This window comes from Apiospora phragmitis (genome assembly GCF_038363925.1).
Source record: "Apiospora phragmitis strain CBS 135458 chromosome Unknown utg000001l:1.0-2902119.0:1.0-2906034.0, whole genome shotgun sequence".
Classification (NCBI taxonomy): Eukaryota; Fungi; Ascomycota; class Sordariomycetes; order Amphisphaeriales; family Apiosporaceae; genus Apiospora; species Apiospora phragmitis.
The window spans coordinates 1,210,404-1,237,887 of record NW_027117399.1 but is presented as its reverse complement, the minus strand read 5'-3'; the positions used below and the strand labels follow the sequence as shown (position 1 = coordinate 1,237,887).

General features: G+C 53.0%; 11 protein-coding genes across 11 annotated transcripts; 7 read left to right on the top strand and 4 right to left on the bottom strand.

The window, feature by feature from the left end:
- Positions 1–1,225: 1,225 nt before the first annotated feature.
- PG994_000381 (uncharacterized protein) lies at positions 1,226–1,922 on the top strand (the record flags this gene model as incomplete). Its single annotated transcript, XM_066851790.1, has 3 exons — positions 1,226–1,331; positions 1,421–1,523; positions 1,595–1,922. 3 exons carry the CDS (start codon positions 1,226–1,228, stop codon positions 1,920–1,922), a joined length of 537 nt encoding a protein of 178 aa, XP_066722422.1.
- A 1,618-nt stretch (positions 1,923–3,540) lies between these two features.
- Positions 3,541–6,255, top strand: PG994_000380 (uncharacterized protein; the record flags this gene model as incomplete). The annotated part of the gene is made up of 2 exons (XM_066851789.1): positions 3,541–5,114; positions 5,172–6,255. 2 exons carry the CDS (start codon positions 3,541–3,543, stop codon positions 6,253–6,255), a joined length of 2,658 nt encoding a protein of 885 aa, XP_066722421.1.
- A 661-nt stretch (positions 6,256–6,916) lies between these two features.
- On the top strand, positions 6,917–7,773 carry PG994_000379 (uncharacterized protein; the record flags this gene model as incomplete). The annotated part of the gene is made up of 2 exons (XM_066851788.1): positions 6,917–7,386; positions 7,626–7,773. The coding sequence occupies 2 exons, from the start codon at positions 6,917–6,919 to the stop codon at positions 7,771–7,773; spliced, it is 618 nt and encodes a 205-aa protein (XP_066722420.1).
- Positions 7,774–9,223: 1,450 nt separating this feature from the next.
- Positions 9,224–11,262, top strand: PG994_000378 (MFS general substrate transporter; the record flags this gene model as incomplete). The annotated part of the gene is made up of 3 exons (XM_066851787.1): positions 9,224–9,846; positions 9,962–10,227; positions 10,331–11,262. 3 exons carry the CDS (start codon positions 9,224–9,226, stop codon positions 11,260–11,262), a joined length of 1,821 nt encoding a protein of 606 aa, XP_066722419.1.
- Positions 11,263–11,804: 542 nt separating this feature from the next.
- On the bottom strand, positions 11,805–13,169 carry PG994_000377 (La domain-containing protein; the record flags this gene model as incomplete). The annotated part of the gene is made up of 2 exons (XM_066851786.1): positions 11,805–12,758; positions 12,816–13,169. The coding sequence occupies 2 exons, from the start codon at positions 13,167–13,169 to the stop codon at positions 11,805–11,807; spliced, it is 1,308 nt and encodes a 435-aa protein (XP_066722418.1).
- Positions 13,170–14,148: 979 nt separating this feature from the next.
- PG994_000376 (uncharacterized protein) lies at positions 14,149–18,124 on the bottom strand (the record flags this gene model as incomplete). The annotated part of the gene is made up of 3 exons (XM_066851785.1): positions 14,149–14,863; positions 14,946–17,963; positions 18,069–18,124. 3 exons carry the CDS (start codon positions 18,122–18,124, stop codon positions 14,149–14,151), a joined length of 3,789 nt encoding a protein of 1,262 aa, XP_066722417.1.
- A 1,564-nt stretch (positions 18,125–19,688) lies between these two features.
- Positions 19,689–20,567, top strand: PG994_000375 (uncharacterized protein; the record flags this gene model as incomplete). The annotated part of the gene is made up of 2 exons (XM_066851784.1): positions 19,689–20,144; positions 20,202–20,567. The coding sequence occupies 2 exons, from the start codon at positions 19,689–19,691 to the stop codon at positions 20,565–20,567; spliced, it is 822 nt and encodes a 273-aa protein (XP_066722416.1).
- A 158-nt stretch (positions 20,568–20,725) lies between these two features.
- On the bottom strand, positions 20,726–21,911 carry PG994_000374 (uncharacterized protein; the record flags this gene model as incomplete). Its single annotated transcript, XM_066851783.1, has 2 exons — positions 20,726–21,358; positions 21,417–21,911. The coding sequence occupies 2 exons, from the start codon at positions 21,909–21,911 to the stop codon at positions 20,726–20,728; spliced, it is 1,128 nt and encodes a 375-aa protein (XP_066722415.1).
- A 603-nt stretch (positions 21,912–22,514) lies between these two features.
- PG994_000373 (uncharacterized protein) lies at positions 22,515–23,595 on the top strand (the record flags this gene model as incomplete). Its single annotated transcript, XM_066851782.1, has 2 exons — positions 22,515–22,590; positions 22,679–23,595. 2 exons carry the CDS (start codon positions 22,515–22,517, stop codon positions 23,593–23,595), a joined length of 993 nt encoding a protein of 330 aa, XP_066722414.1.
- On the bottom strand, positions 23,561–24,405 carry PG994_000372 (uncharacterized protein; the record flags this gene model as incomplete). The annotated part of the gene is made up of 2 exons (XM_066851781.1): positions 23,561–23,704; positions 23,770–24,405. Coding segments are annotated over 2 exons (780 nt in total), but the record flags the coding sequence as incomplete, so codon positions are not given.
- Positions 24,406–25,520: 1,115 nt separating this feature from the next.
- PG994_000371 (hexokinase family) lies at positions 25,521–27,286 on the top strand (the record flags this gene model as incomplete). Its single annotated transcript, XM_066851780.1, has 2 exons — positions 25,521–25,702; positions 25,897–27,286. 2 exons carry the CDS (start codon positions 25,521–25,523, stop codon positions 27,284–27,286), a joined length of 1,572 nt encoding a protein of 523 aa, XP_066722412.1.
- Positions 27,287–27,484: the final 198 nt, after the last annotated feature.

The following is a 27,484-nucleotide window of genomic DNA, read 5'->3' as shown; positions in this document are numbered from 1 at the left end:
TCCATTGTTACATGTTTTCGTCTTCTTATACTATGTTATGGGTAAGGGATAGTGTCACGCGCTGGTTGATGATGGTCAAGGAAGGCTACCCCAATTTAGCACTCTTGTAGCGACTGCTCAGTCCAGGTGAGGCCCAGAACAAGAATTATTCCAGGCAATCACGGTAGCGTCAATGCCACCATTGATCTCAGTATTGAATCTGATGCTTGGTCTGACTTTGACCTAGCCAGCCATATACTGTAAATAGTTTGGCCAATCTGTGTCGAGTCTATGGTGAGTCCCGCAGAGCCGTGTTTGGCCAGCATCACACTCGAAATGGCTGCCACAGCATGCTTTCTTCTAATGCTATTATAACTTGTTGACTTCGAGTTCTTTGTCCTCCTTTGTATGAGAGGCTGCTAGCCTGAAAGCGGGAGAGCAACCTTTGTTGGCAAAGACATGGCCTCCAAACGATGCCCTTGCCATTCATTCATTATGGTATGGTTGCGAAGAAGACCCCCGGCCTTTGACCCTGAAGAGCCTCCCACTATTAACAGAAGCATGAATGCTCTGAGTGACCGCCCAGCAAATGTTGATGGTGTAGAGTTATACCTACCTTACCTTACCTTCGGATATTGAAGTAGAATGGGGGCCCGCTTCACGAATAACGTCCAGCTTTACTTCGCCGACCATCCTCGGTATAAGAACGAGGGCGCATCGGCGAAGGGGCTTACGGGTGCGTCTTCAAGGTTAAAGATACTCTGTCATTTGACCAACGTTTCGCCTTAAAAGTTCCCTTCTCTAAAAACCTTCCGTCGGGTGAAGATAACTGGATTTCAGAGATCGACGTGCTTAATGTAAGCCACTCCCAATTGCCCATTGCCCTTGATGGGGACCTACACACTTCTTTCCCTGAGATACTATTTGGTTAACCAGAATTCCTCTTGTCCTGGTCTAGGCTCTCCAGGCGGCGGCACATGTCGTTAACAGGGTACCGATTACCGATGATCCACTGCGCAGACGCGTGGAAGGCGCAAGCCAGCTCGTATCGGATTGGATATACTTGGAATACCTCGAGAATGGAACCTTTCGCCAGTTTACTACTAGGCTGAGGAGACTCGGGAGAACATTCCCGAACAGAATGATTTGGCGCATTACCTTATGCTGTGAGCTGTCATATACGACGCTCGCTGCTGAACAGCCCCTGCTAACCGACACGTGGATAGTGGTCCGAATGTGCATCGCCATGGCGTGGCCAAACCTGTATGCCAGAGGCCCGGAACAGATTGAGAGAGCGGAGAAGGATAACTACACCCATATCATAAGCAATGTCGATCTTCACGACCAGAACAGTAGGTTCATACGATCTCTCATCATTGCTTCCTACGAGCTGGCAAAGCTCCTCTCTACTTCTGCAGCTGACTTTAACCTCTGAGAATAGTGATGTTTGGCAGCCTCAACGCCGACGGGAGTCCTGAGCATCGACTGACCCCGATATTGAAGATGATCGATGTGGGAGAGTGCCAGAGGCAAAGGACTAGAGGGTAAACCAATCATAACTTCTTTGCCAAGCAGAACCTGAACAAAACCCCCTCTAACCGCCAGACATTTGTAGTGAAAGCCAGTGGCTTACCAAGACGGCCGCCCTCCTTGACGGCATAGCCGACCAGATATCAGACCTCGTTACGGCTGGGCTTCGCACGTCGGCGCGTGACGTCCCGTTGGACGCTGAGCTCTCTAATTTGGCCATGATGAGCTCTTGGGACCAAGCAGACCTGAGAGTAGTGGCAGCGGATGTGATCGCTGCCGTTTCGACGAGGACACAGGCTTGGTACCGGGAGAGATATCCCGGATACAATGTTGACCTGGAGAGCGATGCTTCCATCCGGGATTTGGTCAAGGCCATCTTCTTCGATGCGGATCGGATATCAACGAGACTTTGAAGATCCATCAGGTTCCAGGTTCCAGGATGGAAAAGAGGACAGACTTGCTTAGGGCTTTAAGGCCAAGTGCAGACCTCTGCGCTGTTCTTACTTTAGGTACACACCTTGTGCTGGTATGGAAATCGGTATCAAAGAAGTACCAGGGTTGGAACATAGTCAGCCAAATGCTATGTCTTAACCGAGGCTCAGTCAGGCACATATTTCTCTCCCGCCCTGTAAATAAGTTATTTTAGAAGTACAGATACCTAAAGTAGCCTAGGTGCTCATCATTCAAGCACATGTGATACGGTTCAAAGCTCGGATTACCGTGTCCATCAACGTATACGGGAGAAGTACTGTAGCCCACTGGGCTGGTTGGGCAACATGGCCATAACGAAGACCCACCCCCACGCCGGTGGTCTTTGCAGTTTTGTTGTCAATTCGAATAACATGACGGGTGTTGACAAGGGACCTCCAGCTCAACAAGCTAGCTGGTGCATGTTGCTACATAATGGCTTGGAGCTGCTAAGGGAAGCTGAGAATTGTGATTGGTACTCGCAAGCCTAGATAAAACCCATCCAATCCCATTGGGCATGGCACGGCACGCACGACATTGAAGGATCGCCAAGACATTTGAATGCAGGTAGATAAATATTTCAAGATAGTGGACCAAAGAGCTTCCATTCAATTGAAGTCCTGGCGAATCATATATGCATAATATTAGACCACTCCATGGGGTAAAGGCCGTCAGCCATTCATTCCCCGGATGGACTCGAGCACTGTGCACGTCTGAAAGTCTGGGGGCGTTGGGGGAGATATGTATGGAAATGCCAAACTCGTTATCTCTGCCATTTTGCAATTGGCCCATTCTCATTGGCTCTTGTGCCCAAATAGATGACGCCACATTGGCGATCTTATCTCTTCCGTGTCCTTGGGCGCGTTTGCTCTCGTCTCCCGTCTCCGGGAATTGCTGGTTGAAGGGTCGAGTCGAGAAACGTCGTCTGCCGCCATGCATTCCCATTCTCTACGTTGCTCCAGTCCACAAACCACCTCTGATTTCCCTTTCGGCGCCGGCAACTCTCTGCTAGGGTGAATAAGAATTGCCGAGCGACTCAGGCGAAGCATAATCTCTCACACTGCAGCTGAGGCGGTCGTGGCTTGAGGGGCGGGGCAGGTCGCTCCAAGTAAATACCTTTATTAACCTAGGACCTAAAACCGGAGGGGCACACTGGCTGACACTCAAGTATCTCCCCATGTTATCGCCCATCCTCTCTAAGCCAGGCTGCCAGCCAATTCGAGCCCTCTTGCAGCCTTCCTCGTCACCACTCTGAGCCAGGCACGAATCCGTTGAATATCACAATGATATATCGAGGCCATTCGCCACCGACTTTTTGCCAGCCATCGAGCGCATATCCGAGGCCGACAGAGGCTGGTTGAGATACCCGTTCGACGCCGATACTTGATGACCCTCTGCGACACTGGGCCCCTGACCCGACCTCCCAAGCTTAGCTCCGCGCATCCGATTCCAGCGTAATTGGCCTGCCATCGATCGTCCAGTCGCAGCAATTCCTCGAGCCAAATACCCCAGATCTATCCCCATCAGACTAACCAGGGTTGGCAAGGAAGGGTATTGGCCATCATGGAGGGCTCGACTTCGTCTCTGTCGCATTCGCAACCTCTGGCTAACCCCAGCATCGGGGTTCCTGGCACAGCGCCATCCTCGAACAAGAAGAAGTCGAGGCGCGGGGGCGAGAGTGCGGCACAAAAGCGACGCTGTGTCAGTACGGCGTGCATAGCCTGCAGAAAGAGGAAGAGTAAATGCGATGGGGCCTTGCCGAGCTGTGCGGCTTGCTCCAGTGTCTATGGCACCGAGTGTGTCTACGATCCGAACTCGGATCATCGGCGGAAAGGGGTATACCGGGAGAAGATCGATAGCATGAAGGCCCAAAGTTCGACGCTCCAGATCCTTATAGAGGCTATCTTGAATGCCGACGAGGAAGACGTCCCCGAGATTGTCAAGAAGATCCGCACGTGCGACAGCCTGGATATGGTGGCCGAGTCAATCCTGAAGCAGGAGTATGGCAACACCGACGAAGTGAACCCAACAGAGGAAGACTATACCGTAGGAATGCCCATTGAGGGAGAGAGGGAACTGGCAAGGAAGATGGGCGAGTTGCGGTTGGAGAACGGATCCGTACGCTTCATTGGAGGCACTTCACATCTGATCTATCTTGGCAACCCTACTGCACACAACCCAGAACCAGAGCCCCAGGACAGCAACGCATCCAGCGAAGATCCAATCACCAGCTGGTCTGATGTCACCAAAGATAGGGAACTCGTTGTTCATTTAATGAACATGTATTTCAACTGGCATTACCCTTATTTCGCAACTTTGTCGAAGAATCTGTTCTACCAAGACTTCTTCAGGGGCAAGCCTAAGGGAATCCCCCACAAAACCACCTACTGCTCCTCTCTGCTGGTCAATGCAATGCTTGCATTGGGCTGTCACTTCACCGATGTAGATGGCGCATTCGCCAACTCGGGCGATAGCTGGACCAAAGGAGACCACTTTTTCGCAGAATGCAAGCGGCTTATTGTGGAGAATGACGAGTATGAGAAGCCGCGGTTGACCACGGTCCAAGCACTGGCTCTGATGTCGGTCAGAGAGGCTGGCTGCGGACGGGAGGCCAAGGGCTGGGTATACAGCGGCATGAGTTTCCGAATGGCCCAAGATCTTGGGCTCAATCTTGACATCGGGGGAATCAGTACGGACAACGAACGGTTAGAAGACCAGGAGGTGGACGCGCGACGAATAACCTTCTGGGGCTGCTTCTTATTTGATAAATGCTGGTCTAATTACCTAGGACGCCTGCCTCAACTACCCAAGAACTCGTACAACGTTCCAAAATACGACGTCTTTCCTGACGAGGATGCCGAAGACTGGTCTCCATATACCGATGCTGGCTCGGACGAAACGTCGAGGCAACCCTCACGGACACGCGCAATAGGTCTTCAATTATCGAAACTCTGCGAGATCAGCAGCGACTTGCTACTGTTCTTCTATCATCCCAGCCATATAGGAAGGTCGAGTGGCAAGTCCGTGGAGCTCAAGAAGCTCAGCGAATTGCATAGACGTTTGGAAGACTGGCGGAAGGAATTGCCCAAAGAGCTGGAGCCCAAGGAAGGGCAATTACCCAACGCAATCCTGATGCAGTAAGTCGATGCCAGCTAAAACGATGTAATGCCCAGAGCGACTAACCATGTTCCTAGTATGTTTTTCCATCTTCAGTACATCCATCTATTCAGGCCCTTTCTCAAGTACGCGCCCAATGCATCGCCCTTGCCGCCACATGTGTCGCCACGGCGAATCTGCACGGCCAATGCGGGAGCGATCTCCAAGCTCATGAGGCTGTACAAGAAACTCTACAACCTGCGACAAATTTGCAACATAGCCGTGTATATGCTCCATTCTGCCTGTACCATTCATCTACTCAACCTCCCAGAAAAGACTGCCAAACGAGATATCACGCACGGTATCAAGCACCTCGAGGAAATCGCCGAAGATTGGCTCTGCGGTAGGCGGACCCTGAACATCCTCAGTGTTTTGGTGCGCAAATGGAATGTCGAACTCCCCGAAGAAGCAGCTCATTCGCTGCAGCGGGCTGACGAGAGATGGGGTACCTTCAGCACATCCGAAGTACCTTCTCCCAAATCCCATGTGACAGCATCACCTTCGCCACCGGCTGCAAAGCAAGAACAGTATAGTCCCGCGCATCTTGTCACGTATACCAACGGCCCCGGCTCACGTATGGCACCTGCTTCGACAATATCGCCCGAGATGATGGGCAGGTTTGCCTCGGGGTCCACCGATTTCGGTAAACTGCCAAATATGCAAACAGTCGGAAGCGGCACAGCCGGCAAAAACCCGGCCGCCTTGAGTATGGACAATGTGACCGGCGCGACTTGGCGTCAAACACCATTAGCTCACACGATCCCGAGCTACGCTCGATCTTATGCCGCTGTTTCCAATAGCAGTGGTGACTCTAGCCAGCCGTCACGGACAGCCACGCGGAACGTGACGCCAAGCTCGGCTTACGCCATCGACGGCTCGGACTGGTATTTGAGAGATGGCGCCAATTGGCAATCCAGCTTTGATACCTGGACGACCAACAACCACAATACTGGAATATCAGCAGACCCATCGGTATTTATGTTCACAGCCAATGCTAATAGCACCGGGAACCCTACTACTACCACTCAGCGTTCCCCTCCAGCATCTAGATTTGATTTCGATAGTATTGAGAGTCTTGCCAGTTCCATGACCCCGTGGGACTCTCTTCCTGGTCTTGAATGATCAAGTCAGACATTTTGTTCAGGCAACTGCCCAGTATGGAGTCTTTCAGTTAACGGAATGTGTTCTGGTAAGCCATGGTGTGTTCGAAGGGGGAGCAGCGGACTAGGCTTGCAAAAGGATACCAAATGGAAACAAGGAGTTCAGCGAGGTTTATGATTTTTTATGATCAACTATGGATCATTGACGATAATGTTCTCATGGTGGACTCGTCATAGCAATGCAAGCTTTTCTGAACGAGCAAAGTGGTTAAAGATTATGGTAATGTGCGTTGCATGATAGTGTGTCAGCGCGGGCAGGCCTTGATTGAGAAGTGCATACAAGAACAGGCAGGTCCTGGAGAATTGAATATGATCTAAATTATAGGTGAAATCTATTTAGACCATTGCTGCGACTTCAACATTAACTGAAATTTGCAACACCACAACTGTTTCCCAATTTCTCTCCAGAAGCCAACCTTTTCTCAGCACACTCGTTTTGCTACTCAGAAACGTCAACTGATCCCTCATCTTCTACTCCCTTGCTGAGATCTTTCGCTGCTTGACGCAAAACACATTGGTTATTCCTTTACGAACTCTTCCCGAGCACACACTCATTCGACAAGTCCAAGATAGCACAATACGACCACCCATCCAAACCAGCCAAAAACAATCTAGTCGTCAAGATGCAGCTGACCATTAACATCCTCGCCCACTTGGCCTTGGCCGCCACCGTCCTCGGCGCCGTCCTCCCCGCCAAGCCTGGCTTCACTTCGCACGAGGTGACCAAGCCGGACGGCAGCAAGGATGTGCTCTACCTCCGCTCCGACTTCGTCTCCACCGACGCCGACGTTGCCGCCTCTACTCGCACCACCTCCGGACTCGTCGGCCGCAGCCCGGCCCCCCCTGCTAACGTCCCGTTCACCGCCGAGGACATGCCTGTCGCCAACTGCCCCATCGACATGTCGGCCATTGGCGTTGACAACAACGCGGTCCCGATCGCCTCGCTGAGCGACTGCCAGGCCCTCATGGCGGCCATGGACCAGAAGAGCGGCTACTGGGCAACCACCAACTGGCACGCCATGTACACGCTGGCTACCGTCGGCACCTGCAAGTTCTCTTGCTTCCGATGGGACGGAGGCGACGGGGAGCTGAAGTAAGTCTTTCTCTCTTTCTTTTTCCTCCCATTTCTCTTCTACGTTGCAATTTTCTCGATTCCTCTTTGGGTGTTACTCCTTCCGTTCACGGATTTCACTTTCATTCGCTCTCCCCAATCAGGAAAACGAAGTCACACTCATTGTTATTTCCTCTTCCTCGTTACCATGACCCCACCAAGCATCCTTCAACCAGTACTTTACCAACATTGTGACTGAATTTTCTCTCTCTAAATTATAGGGTCGGCAACCTTGACCTCTGGAGTTGGCTCGATGTGGCCACTGGCAACTTCTCCACCAACGACCAGATCCATGTCAATGGCAACGGACCTTGCGGCGGAGAAAGCGATACCAACATCCGATTCGACATTGGAGATACCAAGTACTAAGGTGTTGCTGCTTGCTGCTGATGCTCGAGCCTTGTTCAAGAAGAGGCAACGAAGCATTGCACATCGGGCGTTTCATCAGCCAAGTCGATAACGTCCTGGGACAAAGTCGACGTTGATTTGACTATGGCAGGACCAGGGAAGCCTTGAGGAAGAACAAAACCGACCTGGTTTTCTATTCAAGTATATAGAGGGAGATACTCGAAAGCTCATTAACTTCCTTGCAGCCAATATTATCGCCGTGACTTGCGCGCCTATGCGCGATTGTGAATTGAGGCTTGCTCGATGTGTTAGCATCTGGAAGAAGTTTGCGATGAAACTAAGCAGCGGTTGCATCCCGGAAACCCGAGTGTGCAACAGAGGCAGGTGAGGTTCGGAAGCACCCACCCGATAGATTGCCGCACTCGGCTTCCACCGGTTCGGGACCATGTTTAACTAACTACAGTACCTACTGACTTAAGCTTTTAAGTGCGGCAACGCTTCCGGGCTACTAGCCACTTGATTTTTTTTTAACCTTTGACTCGATGGGACACTCAGAGTTAGCAGCTGCATCAACTCCAAATGATTGGTCACGCTAACTCGTCCGGTTAGGCAAAAAGTGAAAGTCCTGATCATGACGTGCAGGGTTGAGGTATCCAGCTTCAACACGGCTTTAGCGGTTTGTAATACACGACCGGCCTGATTCAACGGGATTGAGATGAATCCCCATCCCATCTCCACCGACCCATCCACTCGGAACACACCAGAGCGATCTTGAGATGGAGTCGCCATGTTGCATCGCATTGCATACGTACCTAGTATGTATGCGAAAACAAAACCAGGTGAAGCCTGGAGTCGGTGTATCACGACAGAAGGTTATCATCTCCAACTGGCATATCCCTCCATCACCTGTGCAGTATCTCGGACTGCTCTCATTTTACTAATACCACTAGCCGCGACTCTCACTCTCTCGACTTACTCACAAGACCCGACCTCGGCGTTAACGCATGCCCTCGCTACGCGAACAATGACCCGACCTGGAAGCCTACTGGAGGGTAATCAAACAAGCTCTTTCCATCCAGTCAGATCAAGGTGTAAAAAGTCCCGTATAAAAACCGGGTCGGCAGATGCTAACAGCTCCCATGTCAACTCCATATCACCAACGGGGTTTTGTTGGGGCCAGCCAGGGGATTCTTCTACTTCCGCCACCATTGAATGCATCACCGCCTCGGCTGTTCCTCCATACGGGCTTCCTTTACCCAGACAGTCTGAACATCCTATCCAGACCGTACCCCTAGCACTAGCCTGCTTCCCGCCCCTCCCCTTTTCCTTTTATCTATATAAATCCTATAATACTTCCTTGCTTGACGGCTTGCCATTGCCAAGAGCACATTACCGTATTTGTCTGTGCAGCTTACTCCTGATTGGCTGCATTGTAAACAAAAAGAGTTCAGTACCGAGACACTGAGTGGCCATGGCGCAACCCCGTGCGACGGAGCCGTCGCCGGGCAAGGGCGACAATAGCGAAATTACTGATTTCGGGGCACCAGAAACCAACACGAAAACCCGGAGTAGTGGCAGCGTCGAAAAGAAGCGGACACTCAAGGACGACGATGACGACGGTGATGGGTCGACCACCCACGCCTCCGTCACTTCCTCTTCGCTAAGCGTCAATGCCATGCCGCCACCCAGCCGGGAGCCCCCGCTGTCACGGACCGTGTCGGAAGTGTACGACGGCATCGAGAGCCGGCGGGACCTCGAGATCAGCGGCGAGGGCGGCGAGGGCGGCGAGGGCGGTGGCGACGCCCCCCTAGAGCAGGAGAAGACAAGGGCTAGCACCGCGATCAACCCCGACGACCCCGACCTGGTGACCTGGACGGGGCCCGACGACCCGGCCAACCCCAAGAACTGGGCCTTCTCCAAGAAGTGGCGGGCCGTCTTCATCGTTTCGTGCTTCACCCTCATGTCGCCGCTGTCCTCGTCCCTCGTCGCGCCCTCTCTGGGCGTCATCGGTGACGAGCTGGGCATACCGCCCGGCACCCAGCAGGCTCTCGTTCTCTCCATCTTCATCCTCGCTTATGCCATCGGGCCTTTAGTGTAAGTGTGGCTGTACATATGTGTATCCCGGACGTGTGGATTTGTCTATACCCTCTCTGCTACCTCCTAATCTCGGGTTTTGCTCGGAAGAAGCTGACTTGGCACGCTCGGTTAGGTGGGGACCCCTATCTGAACTATTTGGCCGTATCGTGGTCTTGCAAACCACCAACATCCTCTACCTCTGTTTTAATCTGGGCTGCGGCCTCGCAAGGACGAAGGCGCAATTGATTGTTTTTCGCTTACTAGCTGGCCTAGGCGGCTCCGCACCTCTCGCTATCGGCGGCGGTGTCTTGGCCGATCTATTCACAGCCGAGGAGCGTGGTAAGGCCATGTCCATCTACTCGCTGATGCCACTCCTTGGCCCGGCTATAGGACCTATAGGTACGACGACACCCGCCCCCCTTTTCCTCTCTTTCTCTCTCCAATTGCCACATAGCTGTGAGTTGACTAATACCGATTTTCTTTTGTTGTTGCCCTTTCAAAGCCGGCGCTTTCATCACCGAGAACACCACCTGGCGCTGGTCCTTCTGGGCCACCACCATCGCCGACGCCGGCATTCAGCTGCTCGGCCTCGTCTTCCTGCGCGAGACGTACGCGCCCGTGCTCCTGAAGTGGAAGCGCCAGCGGCTCGTCACGGAGACGGGCAACCCCGACCTGCACACCCCCTACGACGACCCGGACCGCACCGTGGCGCGGACGCTGCGCACCGCCGTCGCGCGGCCCTTCCGCCTGCTGGCCACGCAACTCATCATCCAGGTCCTGGCGCTCTACATGATGTACCTGTACGGCCTCATGTACATCGTGCTCGTCTCCTTCCCGGCCCTGTTCTCGGGCCCGCCCTCGCAGGGCGGCTACGGCGAGTCCCTCGGCATCGGTGGGCTCAACTACATCTCCCTCGGGCTCGGCTTCTTCCTCGGCGCCCAGGTGTGCGCCCCGCTGCAGGACCGCATCTACGCCGCGCTGAAGCGGCGCGACGCCCGCCGAGGCGGCTCGGGCGTCGGCCGCCCTGAGTACCGCGTCCCGATGATGGTGCCCGGCGCGATCCTCATCCCCGTGGGCCTCTTCATCTACGGCTGGACGGCTGAGTACAAGACGCACTGGATCGGCCCCAACATCGGGGCCTGCCTCTTCTCCATCGGCACCATCATCGGCTTCCAGTGCGTCCAGGGCTTCCTCGTCGACACGTACACGCGCTACGCCGCCAGCGCCGTCGGCGCCGCCACCGTCATGCGCTCCCTCGCCGGCTTCGGCTTCCCCCTGTTCGCCTCCAGCCTGTACGACCGCCTCGGCCTGGGCTGGGGCAACTCCCTGCTCGCCTTCCTCGGCATCGTCATCGGCTGGCCCAGCCCCGTGCTGCTGTGGTACTACGGCGAGTCCCTGCGCAAGCGGAGCCCGTTCGCGGCTGGCAGACGCTGAAGGTAGATAATAAGATTAAACAAACGATGGGTTATGCATGTAATTTAACATCACGTATCATGAAATAAATGTAGACAATATCAAGATTTGACACAGATCCGTTACAGTTCCGGGTCAAGCTCCTAACTTTCCCAAGTGCCGTTACCCGCACGAATTTCCTGCTTGAAAACTATAGCAGCACATGTCGGCTGAATTACACGAATAGTCACATATAATTGTTACGGGGGCTCTACATGTAAAACAACGTTTTGTTCGTAATGCTCTTCTATTGAGCAAGGAAAGCAAACAGCCAAAACGCCAGTGACCGCAAATTGTCCCTATCGGCATAGAGCCGGAGATTCCCATCGTGCAGGCATCCGAAAGATGTATGTATCCGAAGATGAGGACTTTTTTGATGGTATCATAAGATGTAACCTCCCTTTGTTATAATCACACAAATCGACCCACGTCTGGGAGACGAAACACAAGACGGGGTGGTGAGTAACCGCCACTGTCTAGTAAGATAGGATTCCTGGAGAATTATCGCAGCATGGTAGACCAACTCATGAAGTCTCCGCAGCAGATTCCTTAGTATCAACCTTCTTTGCTGGGCGGTCCTTCTCAGCGTCGTCGTCTCTGGCGCGCTTGCCGTTGGTATCGGCGCCGATGTTAATCTTGGGAGCTGGAAGCTCGCCATTCTCATTGGTGGCCTTGGCAGACTCCTTCTTTTCTGACTGCTCCTCGGCCTGATCCCTGCCGCGACCACCTCGGTGATCACCCCGACCTCGGCCTCCACGGCCACGGCCACGACCGCGCCCGCGCTGGTCGTGACTATCACGGCGTTCAGCAAAGCCGCGCTTCTGATCCACATCCCGGCGTTTCTTCCAGTCGTTGGCATCGGCGCCGTCTCGCTGGGTGCCGCGGAAGCCTCCTCGGCCCCGGCCGCGGTGGAAAGGTTTGCCGTGGTTGTTCTTTGGTTGGATCTTGCCTTCCCTGATGGCGTCGTTCTTCTGTTTTGTGTACTCGGCCTTCCACATAATCAACAGATCGTGCTCCTTCCAGGTAGGCTTGGGGTCGAGAGCCATGAATTTCTCGGCCGTCTCCTGGTCAGCCCATTCAACAAAGACAGAGCCCTTGAAACCACCATCGTCACCACGTCGGAGACGAACTGAATGGATCTCGCCGTACTGGGTAAAGAACGCCTCGATATCGAATTGGGTCGAGGGGATCTCGTTACCGAAACCCTTAACATAGATGCTCCGTTCCTCGAGTTTGGTGGCCTTGGTGGGGTCCCATGCCTTCTGTCGGCGAATAGTCTCTTTGCCCTCCTCTCCTTCAATGACGATGAAGTTGCTCTCCTTCAGAGCAGTGATGACGGCCGATTGAGGTTGGAAACGGCGCATACGCTTGAAGGAAGTGATGGTGGTCAATGGTATAGCCTTGTTCTCGGTGCCGCCGGTCTGCTCGCGCATGAACTTGTCCGACGCCAGGTTGCTATCGCTGAAGTAGAAGTGGACCTGTATTCGGTAGGGTCAGTAATTACACCCGTGCTAGAGGAGGCATGAAGAACGTACCTGAGATCGGATTAGAACTGGGTCCGAGGTTTCCTCCAAGACAGTGGGGTCGAACTTGTTCGCCTTGGTGTTGCCGTCCTGCGCACCAAAGTCGCGTTTGACCCTCAGCATGTTCTTGGGAGGGTTGAGAACCGAGACCTCGCTCGTTTTGTTGCCATTGGTTTCTGCGACAGGTTTGTCGTCCTCGGTCTTGGCGCCAGCTTCTTCAGTGGTGGTAGCAGGCTTGTCGTTCTCAGCCTTAACACTCGCTTCTTCAGATACGACAACAGGCTCCGTGGCAGGGGCAGCTTCGGTAGACTCTACGGGGGCAGCAACAGTGCTGGCCTCGAGGGGCTTGGTATCCTGGTCAGACATGATGTCGACCTTGATGTTTCGGATACTATGATCCACGCCTTTTCTTAGTCACAGTTGGTTGAATGGGCGACAGAGGACTCGAGTGCAATCCAAGACGAGAGATGGTGGGGTGTGGGGGTTGAGTTGAGACGGGAGGTTCGTCTTTTGACCAGGAACGAGGGGAGGGGATGATAAACAAGATGTCGGTAGGAAACCGGCGTGAGCAAGTCTTCTTGAGGCTCAATTCAATGGACAAGGTTGCAAAGAACAAGAATGATTGGATGCGCGGGGCATTCGACTCATACGCGGTGTGACTCGTCCGGGGCTGAAGGAAGCAAGGTTGCAAGCAAGCAGGCAAGCAAGCAGGGCAAAGGATGATTCTCGTAACTTACCAGTAACTGGTCTTTGCGATTCCGAGATTCTTCAGTCCAGAGAAGAGTCTATGGGCTTGGGACTCGGTCTTTTTAAGTAGGTACCTAGGTAGGACTGTGGGTTGTCGTATCTCCGTTGAGGAAGTAGAGTGCAAAGAACGGAAGGTTGCCCGTCGGTCGCGAACAAAATATTCTTTTTGGATAATGAGTGGGGAGCTCTCAAGCTAAAAAGCCGTCAGTTCTCAAAAAGTTTCTGTCGGCCTTGCATGTCCCACTCTTGGCACCGGCCCACCCTCGTAGTGAATGCAGGCGCGCACCAATTAGGGGTCTTGAGTCTTTGGTCCTTTACCCCACAATCAATGGCCAGAGAGGCTGGGAGCAGGACCATCAACCATCTGCCGCTCCTCTGAAGATCTAGAGCCAGCTAATACACATGCACGATCCATCTACTGACTGTCTGTCTAATCATGGGTAAATAATTGTTCATGTTCGTGTTCTTTGCCAAGACCAGCTCTCTCATTAAGTGATATCGCTGGGAATCTTAAAACCATTGCTATGATGCGTGTGCGCTTATGTTCTAAAAGGACTTCCACTGCTTGAAACACCTTCTCCTACCGCCCAAAACCACTTCATAACAGTCCCCGAGCCGTAAGAATTTCGCTGATTTCTTTCAACTTGACCGGTTTGGTTAGGAATAACTCGATACCGCTCTGGAAGGCTTCCTGTTGCACACTGAAGGAAGCAAGACCGGACAACGCGATAATGGTCGACTGTGGGTGTCCATGCGTCTGCTCGAAGTTGCGGATTTGGCGCGTCGCTTGTAGCCCATCCAGACGAGGCATGTTGATGTCCATAAAGATGCATGCAATTTGCCCAGGAAGTTGGCAGACTTTGTCCACGGCTTCTTGCCCATCTTCCGCTAATGCGAACGACAGATTCAGCTTCTTCATGTAAGCAGAAAGAATCCTCAGGTTTATCGGGTTATCGTCGACGAGCAGAAATTTTGGTGGAGGCTCAACCTCGACTGAGCCCGAAGATTTGTTGGGCTGTGCTTCCTGAGCCTGTGCCTCGGGCCGAAGAGATTCCGGGCGAGACCTGTCGCCGCTCGTACGAGGTCGGCCATCTTCAGATCTCCCGTGGGATACTCGAGTGGCTCTGGGACTGGCCTCGCTCGTGTTAGAAGTCCGAGAAGGTGTGCGCCTAGAGCCAAGGTTGTGCCGCGAAGGAGGTAGATCTAGGGTAAGCGAGGAGTGCGGCCGGGGTGGTGGTGTTACAGTATCTTGGTGCTCAACCCAGCGCTTCACGGCAGCCAACAAGATTCTGGCAAGCTTGCGAGGCCCGAGTCTATAGTCATCAAGGTCAGTACCAGTGTCTCGAATGAAAACACAACTGCGGGGGTCTGGGATCTCAAGAGGTATAAACATACGGCTGAGAGACGAAGTCCATGGCGCGAGAGCCACATATTGCGCCGACATCGGAAGATCGTCGGAATGCCGTCGGCGCATCAGCGCACATGACCACAACGGGTGCCTTCAAGGATTCCGGGCTTGACATGTAAGTATTGGATGTTGCCGAATCCTCGCAGAGAATCAAGTCGGGCGCAACTTCTGTTGCTTCGGTTGTTGATACCACCTCCATTTGCAGCCAGTTCCGACATGTTTTCCAGACAGATTGGGGCGTGGTTTTCGCCTCGATTGAGCCCTTGTGACGCAGAGGAAGGCGTAAAGGTGTGTCGAAACCGACCAGGCATATGCGCAGCCCCTTCAGCTCCCGTCTTTGGTTTGCAAAGAAGGCCAGCTCAGCCTCTTCCTCCTCCGTCGTGCTAGTCGAATCGGCAGGAGTGACCGGCTGTAGGGGCATCAGCACTGTGATCGTCGTGCCCAGTCCTATCTCGCTGTCCACCGTGACTCTGCCACCAAGCGAGGTTGCAACCTTCTTGACTACATTGAGACCAAGTCCGAGGCCTGGAGCCAACCGGTCTTCCTGTGCAAAGGCTTGATACAGACTTTCACGGAGGTATTCCTGTGATATACCTCTCCCCGTGTCTGCCACGGTCAACCTAACAAGTTGACCGCTACCCCGCATTCGTTTGGTACGCCCCCACTCTTGTGAGAGTGTAACCCTTATAGATCCCGAGCTGGTGTACTTGAGTGCATTCCCAAGTAAATTCATGATGATTCGTCTAACCCCACCAGGAATAGTTCGGAAGTAATGAGAAACCACCGGGTCGATATCCAGGTCGACAAGAAGCGGCACGGCGTAACCTCCTGGTAGACCCTCTGGGTATTCCTCGGCGCCTCTTTTAGTATGCTCGATTTCTTCCATAGCCTGTCTCCGGTCGTTGCGGCGGAGCGCCTCGACATCTTGCCCGGTTTCGCGACTGTCACGTTGAATCTGCCCGGCAGAGAGCATGAAGAAGTTGAAACCAGCAAACACGCTCTCGACCACTTCTTCCACCAAAGAGTCGAGTTGAACATTCATGTAGATACTTTTCATCCCAGCCTCCAGATTAGGCCAAGTCCCTAAACGTAGACCTCGTGCTCCTTGATCCGGGCGTTTGTCGGGACCAACATAATTATTGACCTTGGAGAAATAAAGTAGATGGTCAATGGTATCTGCGAGTGTGCGTCCACATGTCTCCATCGTGTGTAGGACGTTTCCCTGAAATGCGTCCAAGAATGTGTCCGTCAAGAGCTCAATGCCAAGAACCATTCCGTGGAGCGGTGACCGCAGTTCATGAGAAAGTGAGCTTAGGACATCCGACTGGGATTTATTGGATAGGGATGTCTCTAATCGGTGGATTTCCGACATGATAATCATGGCGAACGCTCGGAAGTAACTGAGCTCCCCGGTGCGTGTAAGGACCCTTGTAGGCGTGCGGGTATAAGCAAATCCTCCCACAATGCATTTCTCCTTTTTCTGATCCCATACAGGTACAAAAGCCACGCTGCGAGCTCCAATAAAGACCTTATATAACCCTTCCTCGGGTGTTTCTTTCCATTTTGAGCCCTGGCGAGCGCGTGACTGGCCTCGTGAACGTCGAGGGGCAGAAGATTCATGATCCTGCTGTTTTTCCGTTGAAGTGCTGACTTGGTCATCGGTTGAGGGATCAGCTGTTTGGATAGTTCCATCTTCGTCAAAGTTCAAGATTGCCCCTGTAGGATACTTTCGTATGATAGCCCTCAGAAGCTTGGTTGACAACAGATGAGTAAGCGGCGAAGGCTTATCCATGTTAATACTAGAAAATTCGGATGTGGAAAACGCCAAGATGTCCGCGTAAGCACTGGTGTCACCACTCGCTGCATTACTAGACCTTGTTTCATCGCTGCTGGATGTGTCCAAAGGAGTAGGCAATGGCGGTGGCAACTTTTCTTGGGACTCGGACTCCTTTGTCAGACTGCCAAAAGCCTTCGGCACGGCATCGAGAAACACCACACCCTCAGTTTCGATAGCCTCGCGAATGATGTTTGCAGCACGGGAGAATATCCCTTCGGCCGTGTTCAACTCCTCAGGAGATATCGATGTGTCTGACTTGGGAGTCTGCGTACCACTCGCTTGCACTGAACCGGCCGAATTTAACGACTCTTCCAGTCGGGATTTCAGATCGTCCACGCTTGAGCCCACGTTGTCCGAGAGCTGGTCTGGCTCATGACTGAGTTTAGCCGAGAATAGTCCATCATGGAATAGCTGGTCCTCGTCGAGAGGGGTTGGCACGTCGCGATCTTTGGCTTGCTGTTTCGCATTCAGAGCACCTTCGCCGGTCTCTTCTTCTTCTGGGAACTCAGCAGTCCCCCCGAACTCCCAATATGGGAGTGTTGATCTGTTCTCCACGAAAGACCCTATCGCGCGTGCCATTCTCTGTGCACGCTGGCTTGATATGCGAGCCCGTTTAGACCGCAGGTGTTCCACGATACAATGTGACATATCACGTAGGATTAGGGAATGAAGGTCATCCCAGCCGTCTGTAGGGAGCGATTCTTTGAAAAGACTCAAAACTCCAATGTTGATTCCATTTCGAGTCCGGATGGGAACCCCCGCAAAAGCACGGCCGAGCTTGCCAGAGGTACAGTAGGGTTTGGAAGCAATCCCAGTGTCTGAGTGAAGGTCGGGAATTACTATGACTGGAAGGGCAATGTTCCCCTGCTCATCCTCTGCTTCCCCGGCATCGAGAACGCGGCCACATATGCCGTCGGCTTTGGGGATAGAAGTCCCGCAAAGAAGAAGCTCATCTTCACCCCGTTGGGTATGGGTAAGACTAGGTGATAACGGCAATGTTGCCGTGGCTTCCGCGATAATATACTGGCGGTGCTGGTCAAAAAGCGATATGAAGACGCGAGTCGCGTTGAGCCGACACGCCACCAGCTGGGCAAAAGATGTTAGAATGGCATCCTCGGATGTCCGTAGTTCCGAATTGGGCAGTTGGTTGCCCGTGTCATTCGGGGTACTATGCAGCCGTAGGTTTGGCTCATATCTGTCGAGAGGTATCAGCTATCTTTGCTGGGGCAATGTGTGAGAGAGAGGTCAGCAAAGATCGGGGTTCGTATCTGACCTAAATGTCTCTCGCTCCCGGGCGGCCTCAGTCACTCCGGCCCTGGCTGCCGTCATAGCGACAGCACCAAGCTACGGCGAAAGACGTTTGAACGGGTGATTATGAGGCGATGATCACACAGCTGGTTTTCTCTGGAATTTAGCAGGAACCCACAACTATCGCAACAGAGTACGTGTTCATCTAGAAACCGCGTGGCGCGCCTGATGGAGGAGTTGGCAACTAGCAAGTGTTGCACCACCAAAGCCTCGGCGAAGGCAACCGAGAGATGACAGACTGGAGTATGGAGTACAGTATGCACAGTATGCACAGTAATCATGATCCCGTTCGGTTGGTAGGTACGTGTAGGAGCAACTCGAGAAAGATTACCAAAGGCAAGCGGCGACAGGCAGTCGCGGAGGTGGTTTTCCGTGCCACATGTAACCGACGAGCAGGAAAGCAACAGGGCCGCAGGCGAGAGGCGAAGTGGATCTTTTCGGTCAAGGACCTGCTAAATCATGATTGAACCGGGCAATAAGCAGAGGGGATTGCGGCAAGTTCTGGTGCGCAGTGCGGGCGCTGAGTGCCCTGGAACGGATACAAACCCATGCTAGCTGTGCTCCCTACTATGGCACGCATGGCTTTCTCTAGTGCACCAAATCGCCATCGCCTAGGATCTCGATAGCCCATGCTAGGTGCTGCTGCTAGATGGGGTTAGGTAGCATTGGGCATGTTCTGTCATTGTGTCTAGGGGTGTAAAAAAGCCTGTCACTGGTGTGTGCATGTACCCGAACTCCCATACAGATCTGCTGATGCTGATTGGCTGTAGTGTCACTTTTCCATCTTTTACTTTCTGTGATACCTACGTGTAGTCAACTGGAGGTCGAAAGCGAGTCAAAGGCAGGGCGTGGAGAAAGGTAGCCCGAGATGGCATGTATGATTGATACATATATAGAGGGCTGATAGCCTTTGTGAAGCGAAATTGGCGAAGTTGTATTAAACTCATCTTATGCACCAGCCATCGTCTTCTGATCCAAGGCATTCTGTTTTTCCCCATCTCAAGGCCCACATGTGTAGCATGCGAAAAGAATTCCCCATGCCGGATGTATGACGTCATACCGACGGCTCCCTCCAGTGCTGGGAGTCGATTTTGATATGCACTTAATTATATAGAATTTCCGGGATTATAATGTAAAGTATTTTATATAGTCTGGAGGGAACGCGGCCAACAGTCTAGCCGCTGCCACAAGGGGTCTGACTCAAGCCGGAAATATCGCCTGGCGAGCATGCTATCGCCGGTCCAGTGTACGACGTACTGCAGTCTTTGCTCCGTAGGTTAGGTGAACTTACTTTTGGTGCCACACAGAACTCTATTCCCCCTCTCTTGGCTCTCTATTAAACAATGTGACATTGTAGTACAAGGCTGCGGGGGATATGTCTTGGATTGGGTTCACTTCCGAACTATGCTCTGCTCTCGACCATCTGCATAGTACTGTTTCTATTGGTGCGCAAACGAACAAGAGGGGGACAGAGTGAAGTAAGAACATATACATACCTCTTAGGTATGTAGGTAGGTACTTAGCGATCACTTGAAGCAATACAATTGTACGCATATATCGCATATCTCACTCACAACAACTCACCATGCTGGCCTCATCTCCCTCCTCATCTCCATCGTCCCCCGTCATCGTCATCGTCCACGGCGCCTTCCACCCGCCCGTCTTCTACCAGCCCCTCATCAGCGCACTCCAGGCCCCGCCCCACAGCTACACGGTGCTGGCGCCGGCGCTGCCCTCGACGGGGTCCGACGACAGTGTCGCGGGCAAGACCTACGTCGACGACGTGCAGCAGATACACCGAACACTGCTGCCGCTGCTGGACGCGGGCCGCGAGGCCGTGCTCGTGTGCCACTCGCAGGGCGGCGTCGCCGGCAGCGCCGCCGCCGAGAACCAGTCGGTGGTGGAGCGCAACACGCGCGGCCTCCCCGGGGGCGTCAGGGCCGTCGTCTACGTCGCGGCTTTTGCGTTTCCCGAGAAGGGCATGAGCGTCATCGGGTTTGTCGGTGGGGAAGAGAACGTCAAGGGTCTTTACTATCCCGAGGTGAGTGTGATCGCTGTTTGTTCTTTGCCTGCTCAGCCATACGCTGGCTTAGACTAGTCCTTGCTGATTCACTCGCCTTTCGAATGGCAGGGGATACACTACAAGCTAGTCACCGAGAGCGCAGGAGATCAGTTCTACAACCTTCTACCCAAGGACAAGAGAGACGAGATGGGACGCTGGCTGGTGCATCAGAGTAAGGCAAGTAAAAACGCGCCCGTGCAGTTTGTAGCAGGCGACGTCACTGTTCCCAAAACCTACGTCGCTTGTACCAAGGACAATATCTTCCCCTTCCAAGCGCAGAAAGCGTTAGCTCAGGCGTCGGGCTGCAAGATTGTCGAGATCGAAAGTGATCACAGCCCCTTTTGGAGTGAAGGCCCAAGGACCCAGTTACTTCAGGTTATTTCGAGCGTTGTCCAGGCTTAACAGACGTTGCCAAGTTATATCTCCAAGCTTACTTGCGATAGTTGGGCTATCCTATGTAGGATATAGGCTATACAAAGTGACACTGGTGTCTCCTTAATGAATGTGGTACTCAGACAAAGACGGCCTCCCTTACAACAATGAGATGAAATGACACTCCTTCAGTCCTTACGAACTGAATACCACGAAAGCGTCCAAACTAGTAGCCGTGGCCCGTATCCCCAGCCCTTCAGCTTATTTTCCTCCATACAGTCTGGACAGTCTGGATTGATCGGCCCCCAACGTGGTTTGTGACACCCAACGCAGAAATCACCCCAATGGTACGGAAGTCCTTGCCAGCTCATTTTCTCAACTGGGTTGCTCTCAGCACTGAAATGTCTGGTAGGTTCTCCAGGGGTGGTAGCAGCGGGGAACTTCCATTTCTGCGCCCATTTTACTATCTCCTCCATCTCCTGCTTCTTGTCCTTGCTCGTCTCGAAGTCAATGATGAGCGTTTTGAGCTTGGGCATCTTCTCAAAAGCGAGACCCCACGTGTTTTCCACGAACGGCACCTGGCCACCCTGCCGCGTCGTGAGCATGTCTTGGTGCATTTGCTGATTCGAGCCCCCATTGCGGAACGGGTTGATCGTCAGGGTTTCATCGCGCTCCCAATACCACCAGTCACCTCGTCTGAAAGTCATCCGGAGACTCTCCACATTGGAAAACCATTTAGTGTTCGAGACAACCCAAATGAGGTTTTTGTGACTGGAGTCTTCGAGCCAATACATTTGAGGGAATATTCTGATACTTCGGATCTAGAAGAGGGTAATCAGTATGCTTTGCAGTGGTCCCCACAGTGTATTCTTGGCTCACCAGATCCCAATACCTTTGCCCTGGCACAGGTGACTGTTCAAGCGACGTCTTTGAGAAGAACCGCTCGAAACGAGCCTGGGCTAGGTTGTCGGCCTGTCTAGGTAGACCGCGAAAAAAGTAGAACTTGTGCTCCCTCTGTGTCCATGGTATGCTGACGGATTCTAGGTAAACAAATTTGCAGGTTTGTAATAGACCCACAAAGATTACCATTGCCGAAGGGTTGCCAGGTCGAACCCAGTCAAAGCCCGCGATATTACGAGTTACAGAAGGGGTCCCAAATGACGGCCGCGGCGTGAGTTGCTCGTCATTGTGATCGTAGCGGACGGCAAATTGGTGATGCTGAACACTCTCTGCCGGCCCCTCCGTAAGTGCGTACTTGTAAATATGAGTCCTCACCTCCGGTGGTAACTTCTTAAGTGGCGATGTGTCTTGCTGGTTGACGAGCTGAGCCTGAAATCGTTCTACCAGCGATGGTCGGTGCTGTAATTGATGCATTGGCGGATTTTCCGTCCTTGTGCTGTAGATGAGTTCCTATAACTAATATAATGGCAACATTGGACGTTCTTCACAGCCTAGAGGCAATGTAGCCTGATACGTAAGAAGGTGATGCTTTCAATTCTCCGGTGGGAAGAGTTGGTAGATTGGATATGAGCTTTGGGTTGTGTTGTAACTTGGAACTGGGGGGTTGCAGTTGGGATAAGGCAAGAGTAGTACCTATGGAGTATATATTGAAGTGATCCTCTCCTTGTGGTTGGAATAGCCGCCATAGCGTTGCAGTAGCAGGCTGTTGCCAAGCCCATGATGAATGACCCCTCAACAAGCCACTGAAGTAAGTCGATTGCCGCCTGCACCTTGCCTCGCGCTCCTCGGAATCCATTGTCGTACACGAGATGTCCTACATGATTAGGTGCTAGCCCCCCGGGAAGAGCCCCTCACCCAAGCGGGCAAGACTGGGACCCTCGAAAGCAGTGTGTCCAGCGGGGTCAGCGGGGCTGTTATCACATCGAGGAGGGGCAGTCTCGATCACAGCTGTGTAGGCACATATGCACCCAGAGTAGTAGAGGAATTAACTCCAAGCCAGCATAGAGGCCCTCCAGCATGGCAGCAGACGAGTCGAAGAGCCAGGCCGAGGCCCTAGTACCCAAGTTCCAGTTCGAGCGTGTACTCAACCAAGGTAATCCAACCATCCCAGAATGACCCGACCCATGCGGCTCAGCCTATACTCCGCCGCAAGATATGAAAGGATGCTAAATATCAGGTAGATGAGGGAGGTAGACGCATCGCTCTATACGGCCAAATCGACGCCCAGCCCGCTCTCCTCGTCCTCGAGCGCGCGCCCTTCCCCGATGCCCCGGAATACCTGTCCGCCCTCCCGGCCAACCTGCGCAGCCTGACGAACCTGGGCAACAATGACATCTACTCGTGGTTCTTGGGCAGTGGCGGTCCAGTATTCAACGAAGACGGCAACAAGGACAAATTCGCCGATTTCAAGATCGATCTGATCTGCCCCTGCACCGAGAAGCACATCCGAAAGCACAGCAAACAAGGCTCCCGCTACGTGACCGAGACCCCCGAGATCTACCGCGAAAAGGTCCGCCCGTTCATGCAGGTCGGCCGGGAAGAAGGGCGCCTGAATTGGGTCTACAACATCATCGAGGGACGCAAAGAGGTCGAGGACGTGATCTACAGGACACCGCTGGGGCGGGACGGGGACGAGGGCTTCCTGCTGCTACCGAACCTGCACTGGGACCGCAAAACCATCGAGTCGCTGCACCTGCTGGCCATCGTTGAGCGACGGGACCTGTGGAGTCTGCGAGACCTCAAGAAGCGACACATACCCTGGCTCAAGCACATGAGGGCAAAGACGATTGACGCGACGGTCGCTACCTACCCGCAGATCGAGGAAGACCAGCTGAAGCTCTTCTTCCACTACCACCCTACATACTATCATCTACACATCCACATCGTGCACGCCAATCTGGAGGCAACCTCGACACAGTCGGTGGGCAAGGCGATCGCGCTTGATAGTGTGATCGATCAGTTAGAGCGTATGACCGGAGACGACGAAACGGGTATGGACACGATTCCTTTGTGCTACACGGTTGGTGAACAGTCGGATTTATGGACAGAAATATTCGAGCCTCTCAAGAACGGCCATAAAGCTTCTCCACAGCAATAATAAGGTCACTGAATCCCGAACCGCTTGGGCAATCCTTCCACTCCCCGCCGTCTCTTATGCAGTAGATCTCCTCGTTTAATCGGACAGTGCAGCTCTTCGTGACGCCGGCCTATTATGATAACAAATTGTTAGTATGCTACAACAGAAAAATTGTAGATATCAGGATGAACATACCGTAGCACTCCGGCTCACGCTGTCCCTAAGCATGCGCAACCCAAATGCCCCGTCGTCTTGGGCTGCGCAGTTGTTCAACTTCTCGAAGTCGATGCCATGCTCGAGTGCGCAGTCCTCCACTAATTCTCGCTGGGGTATATCCTTATAATCTCGAGTCAAGCACATGGTGAAGCCGAGGCTCATCTTGGGGTCCGGGTAGAGATGCGCGGCACAAAGCTCGATGATGTTGCCCATGCATTCCTCCGGGCCGTGCTTGCATTCGACGCCGTCGTTCTCGGTCGTTTTCCCAATATAGGACGTGGTGAAGTTGACCTTCTCGTAGACGCGCATCATGGCGGGCAGGATCATCTCCTTGAGGCAATCCTTGGCGTCGGGGCATTTGCTCATTATATGCGCTTCCAGCGGCACGAGGGTCCCGGCTTTGTGCGCCTTGGGTGTAGCGGCCACCTCTGTCGACTTCTTCGGGTCAGCAGTGATAGGCGATGATGTCCAGTCCGCGGCGGGTATCGCAGCCGTGTTTCGGATGGCGTAGACGGTGTAGAGCACGATGAGTGCGACGGGAATCATGATCCAGGGACGGGCTCTCCGAGCGGAACGGGTTCTGGTCGGTCGCTTCTCGTCTCCCACGAGGCAAGACTGATATGCGAAGCCATGGTTCGTATTTAAGGACGTGAACAAAAGGCGATGTTTGAGCTATTTAGACGTAGTGATGGCACATGTCACACTACAATGCAGTGAGAAGATAACGTCGGAATGTATTGAATACCAAATGAATACCAAAATGTAGCAACAGAAGAGTGTGACGGTGATGATGAAAGGTGGATGTAGGTTGACAGAATACTGGTAACTACAGGCTGCGCATATGATACGATGCGCGCGAGACAGATGCTCGAACCTTAACCAGCCGGCTCCCCTGGTAGTGTTACATATGGGATGTTCAGTTGATCGGGTTTCAAACTGCTAGGCGGGTTTGGGGGCGCCAGCTTGCATCTGATAGGCTAGCGTAAGTACCTATGTGGCACTGTTAGGTATCAATGTGGCGGTTGGCAGGCCGGTTTACTGACGAGGCCGGACCTCCCTGTAACGACCTAAAGATACAAACTGAAGGTCAGCCAGGAGGCAGACGAAGAAATTCGATAGGAATCGTCACGAGTGTGTAGCCGAAATGGAGGGAGACATAACGGGATTGGCCACGAAGGTACTGACGTGAAGGACGCATGTGGCTGGCTGTACTATACACAGATTCATGGATATTGATTGATAGATGCCGCATGCCAATTCAATGACTGAGCGCGTGTACCTTGCCAACTTTGCCTACCGACCTGACCCTACATTAATCAATACTTGTCTCCATATGTCACCTCCATGGTCTCCATAGTCGCTAGCAGGCCGACAATTGCAACGTTCCTTATCCCTATATCTGGGACACACGACCGATACTACCAATACTACTAAATAAAGGTTGGCTCGGCATTTCCAATCTTTGGTGCCTACATAGAACCTCGTGTTCAGGCAGAGTACTTCTTAAAGACGGCATCGCCTCGTTCGTATTCTCCCGATTCAAACTCTACTGAACATTCTCAAGTCTTTATATCGCCTTTCAGTCCAAGTACATCCTCCCAGTTTCCACAATTACATCTCAATACTTGGGAGGCTGCTGTAGCCGATGGCCTGAGTGCATATTACCCCACACTCACCACCACCACCTCATTCGACTCGGAGGTCATCAGATACAAAATATACAACCCCCCATGGAGCCAGAAATCGAAGATTACCTGCGGCCACTCTATTTCAATGTCGAGACCGCTCATCAACTGGCTCGAGAGCTGTGCGGTGCTTTCCAGCAATTAGCTGCAGAGTCACCCGTTCAATTCTTAGCAACGCCTGTCTCCGAGTCCATACTGAGACCGCCCAAAGGGAGCGAGAAGGGGAGGTACGTCATCCTTTGATTTGATAGGCTCGCTCCTGTAAGGGGGCGTCTTGGCAATAAATATATTTATATGTGTGCATGAGAGAAAATACTTTTGGCTGACTTGTCTTTAGGTACCTCGCGATTGACATGTAAAGAAAACTCCAATACCCTTCAGTTCAAAACCAGAATCTCCCCTACTGACCTCTCCCTGTTAGCGGCGGGACTAACCTCAGGGTTGGCTTTGTCGAGCTGCTGGGTAAAGAAGACAGCACTTCCCAACCCAAGCTTGATCTACAGAATGGCAGTGGGCATCCAGTGCGGCTACGTCGACACCTAGAAAAGTCATGGCCCATCTTTGACCATCTCAAAAATGAGCATCCCGACGAGCTGTTCTCCTGGATAGGCAAATGTATTGCCGAGATTGTAGCAGATGGCTGCCAGTCCTTCGGCTTGCCTCGGGATGTTACACTGCCGTTAGGTGTCACGTTCAGTTTCCCCATGGTCCAACATACCTTATCCCAGGCTGAGCTCATGTCCATGGGTAAGGGCTTCGCGATCACCTCCAAGGCAGATCTGGGCTCCCACCTGCTGAAAGGGTATGAAACCTGGCGGGAATCGGCAACGGAACTGCCTCCTATCCGGATCGCGGCGATAGCCAACGATGCAGTCTCGACTCTAGTGTCATTTGTTTACCAATCCCAAGAAAACCAGTCACGGAAAGCCGCCATGGGCCTTATCTGTGGAACCGGTTCGAACGCCACGATCCCGTTGAGGCAAAGTATGCTACACCCCAGCAAGCTACCCAAGGTCGAGGTTCTCAATGGGCACAACCCAGATGACCAAAGAATCGCCGTAAATACCGAGTGGTCCATCAACGGAACTGCCCCGGCGTTGAGGGCTCTTGGGCTCATCAGCAAGTGGGACGAGCAACTAGACGCAGCCGGTGAAGTGCCCGGCTTCCAGCCCCTAGAGTATATGACTGCGGGACGGTATCTGGGAGAGCTTGGCCGCCTCATCCTGCTCGACTACCTAGAGAACTATCGAGGGTTTTCCAAGGAGGCTCTTCCAGCAAAACTGCAGCAGAGGTTTGGGCTTACCACGACTTTCTTGAGCCACTTTAAGCCTCCACACCCTTCTGTCCTCCTGGAAAAGCTCAAGGCAGAGTTTCCCGTCACGGATACGAACTCGGCATTTGCGTGGACGGAGGATACGGCGATCAAGGTCTACAAAATCGCCAAAGCCATCGAGGTCAGAGCTGCTGGTATCGTCGCAGCGGCTACTGTCGGCTTGCTCGCATGCGCTGGCGACATACCTTTGCGGGATTCTCCTAAGCATGACAAAACGGAACAACAACACCACTCAAAAACCAACGGATCATCCGCGGCATCCACAGACCTGGTAGTCGGGTACACCGGAGGTTGTATAGCACATTTTCAAGACTACCTGGCGGACTGCCAAAGCTTCCTGGACGACATTCTCCGGAAAGAATTTGGCCCTGAGCCTCCCTTCCGTGTCACCTTGAGCCCTTGCCACGACGGGGGTATCACGGGAGCAGGTGTGCTCTGTGGGGCTGCCCAAGCTCAATATGAGTTGACAAAGGTATAAGTTGGCAATTGCGTGCATCGTCACCAGGGTCTTTCTTCAAAGCATTAGCGTAGCGTAAGCGTATCTTACCAAGCGTCACCAATTCCTCAGGCATTTAGACTACAATACTACGTTGATTTAGAAGCTGAAATAGACACGTGCTTTTGCTGTACGACTTTGGGCTATCCCTGAAAACTGACCATTTCAGGGCCTAAGCTT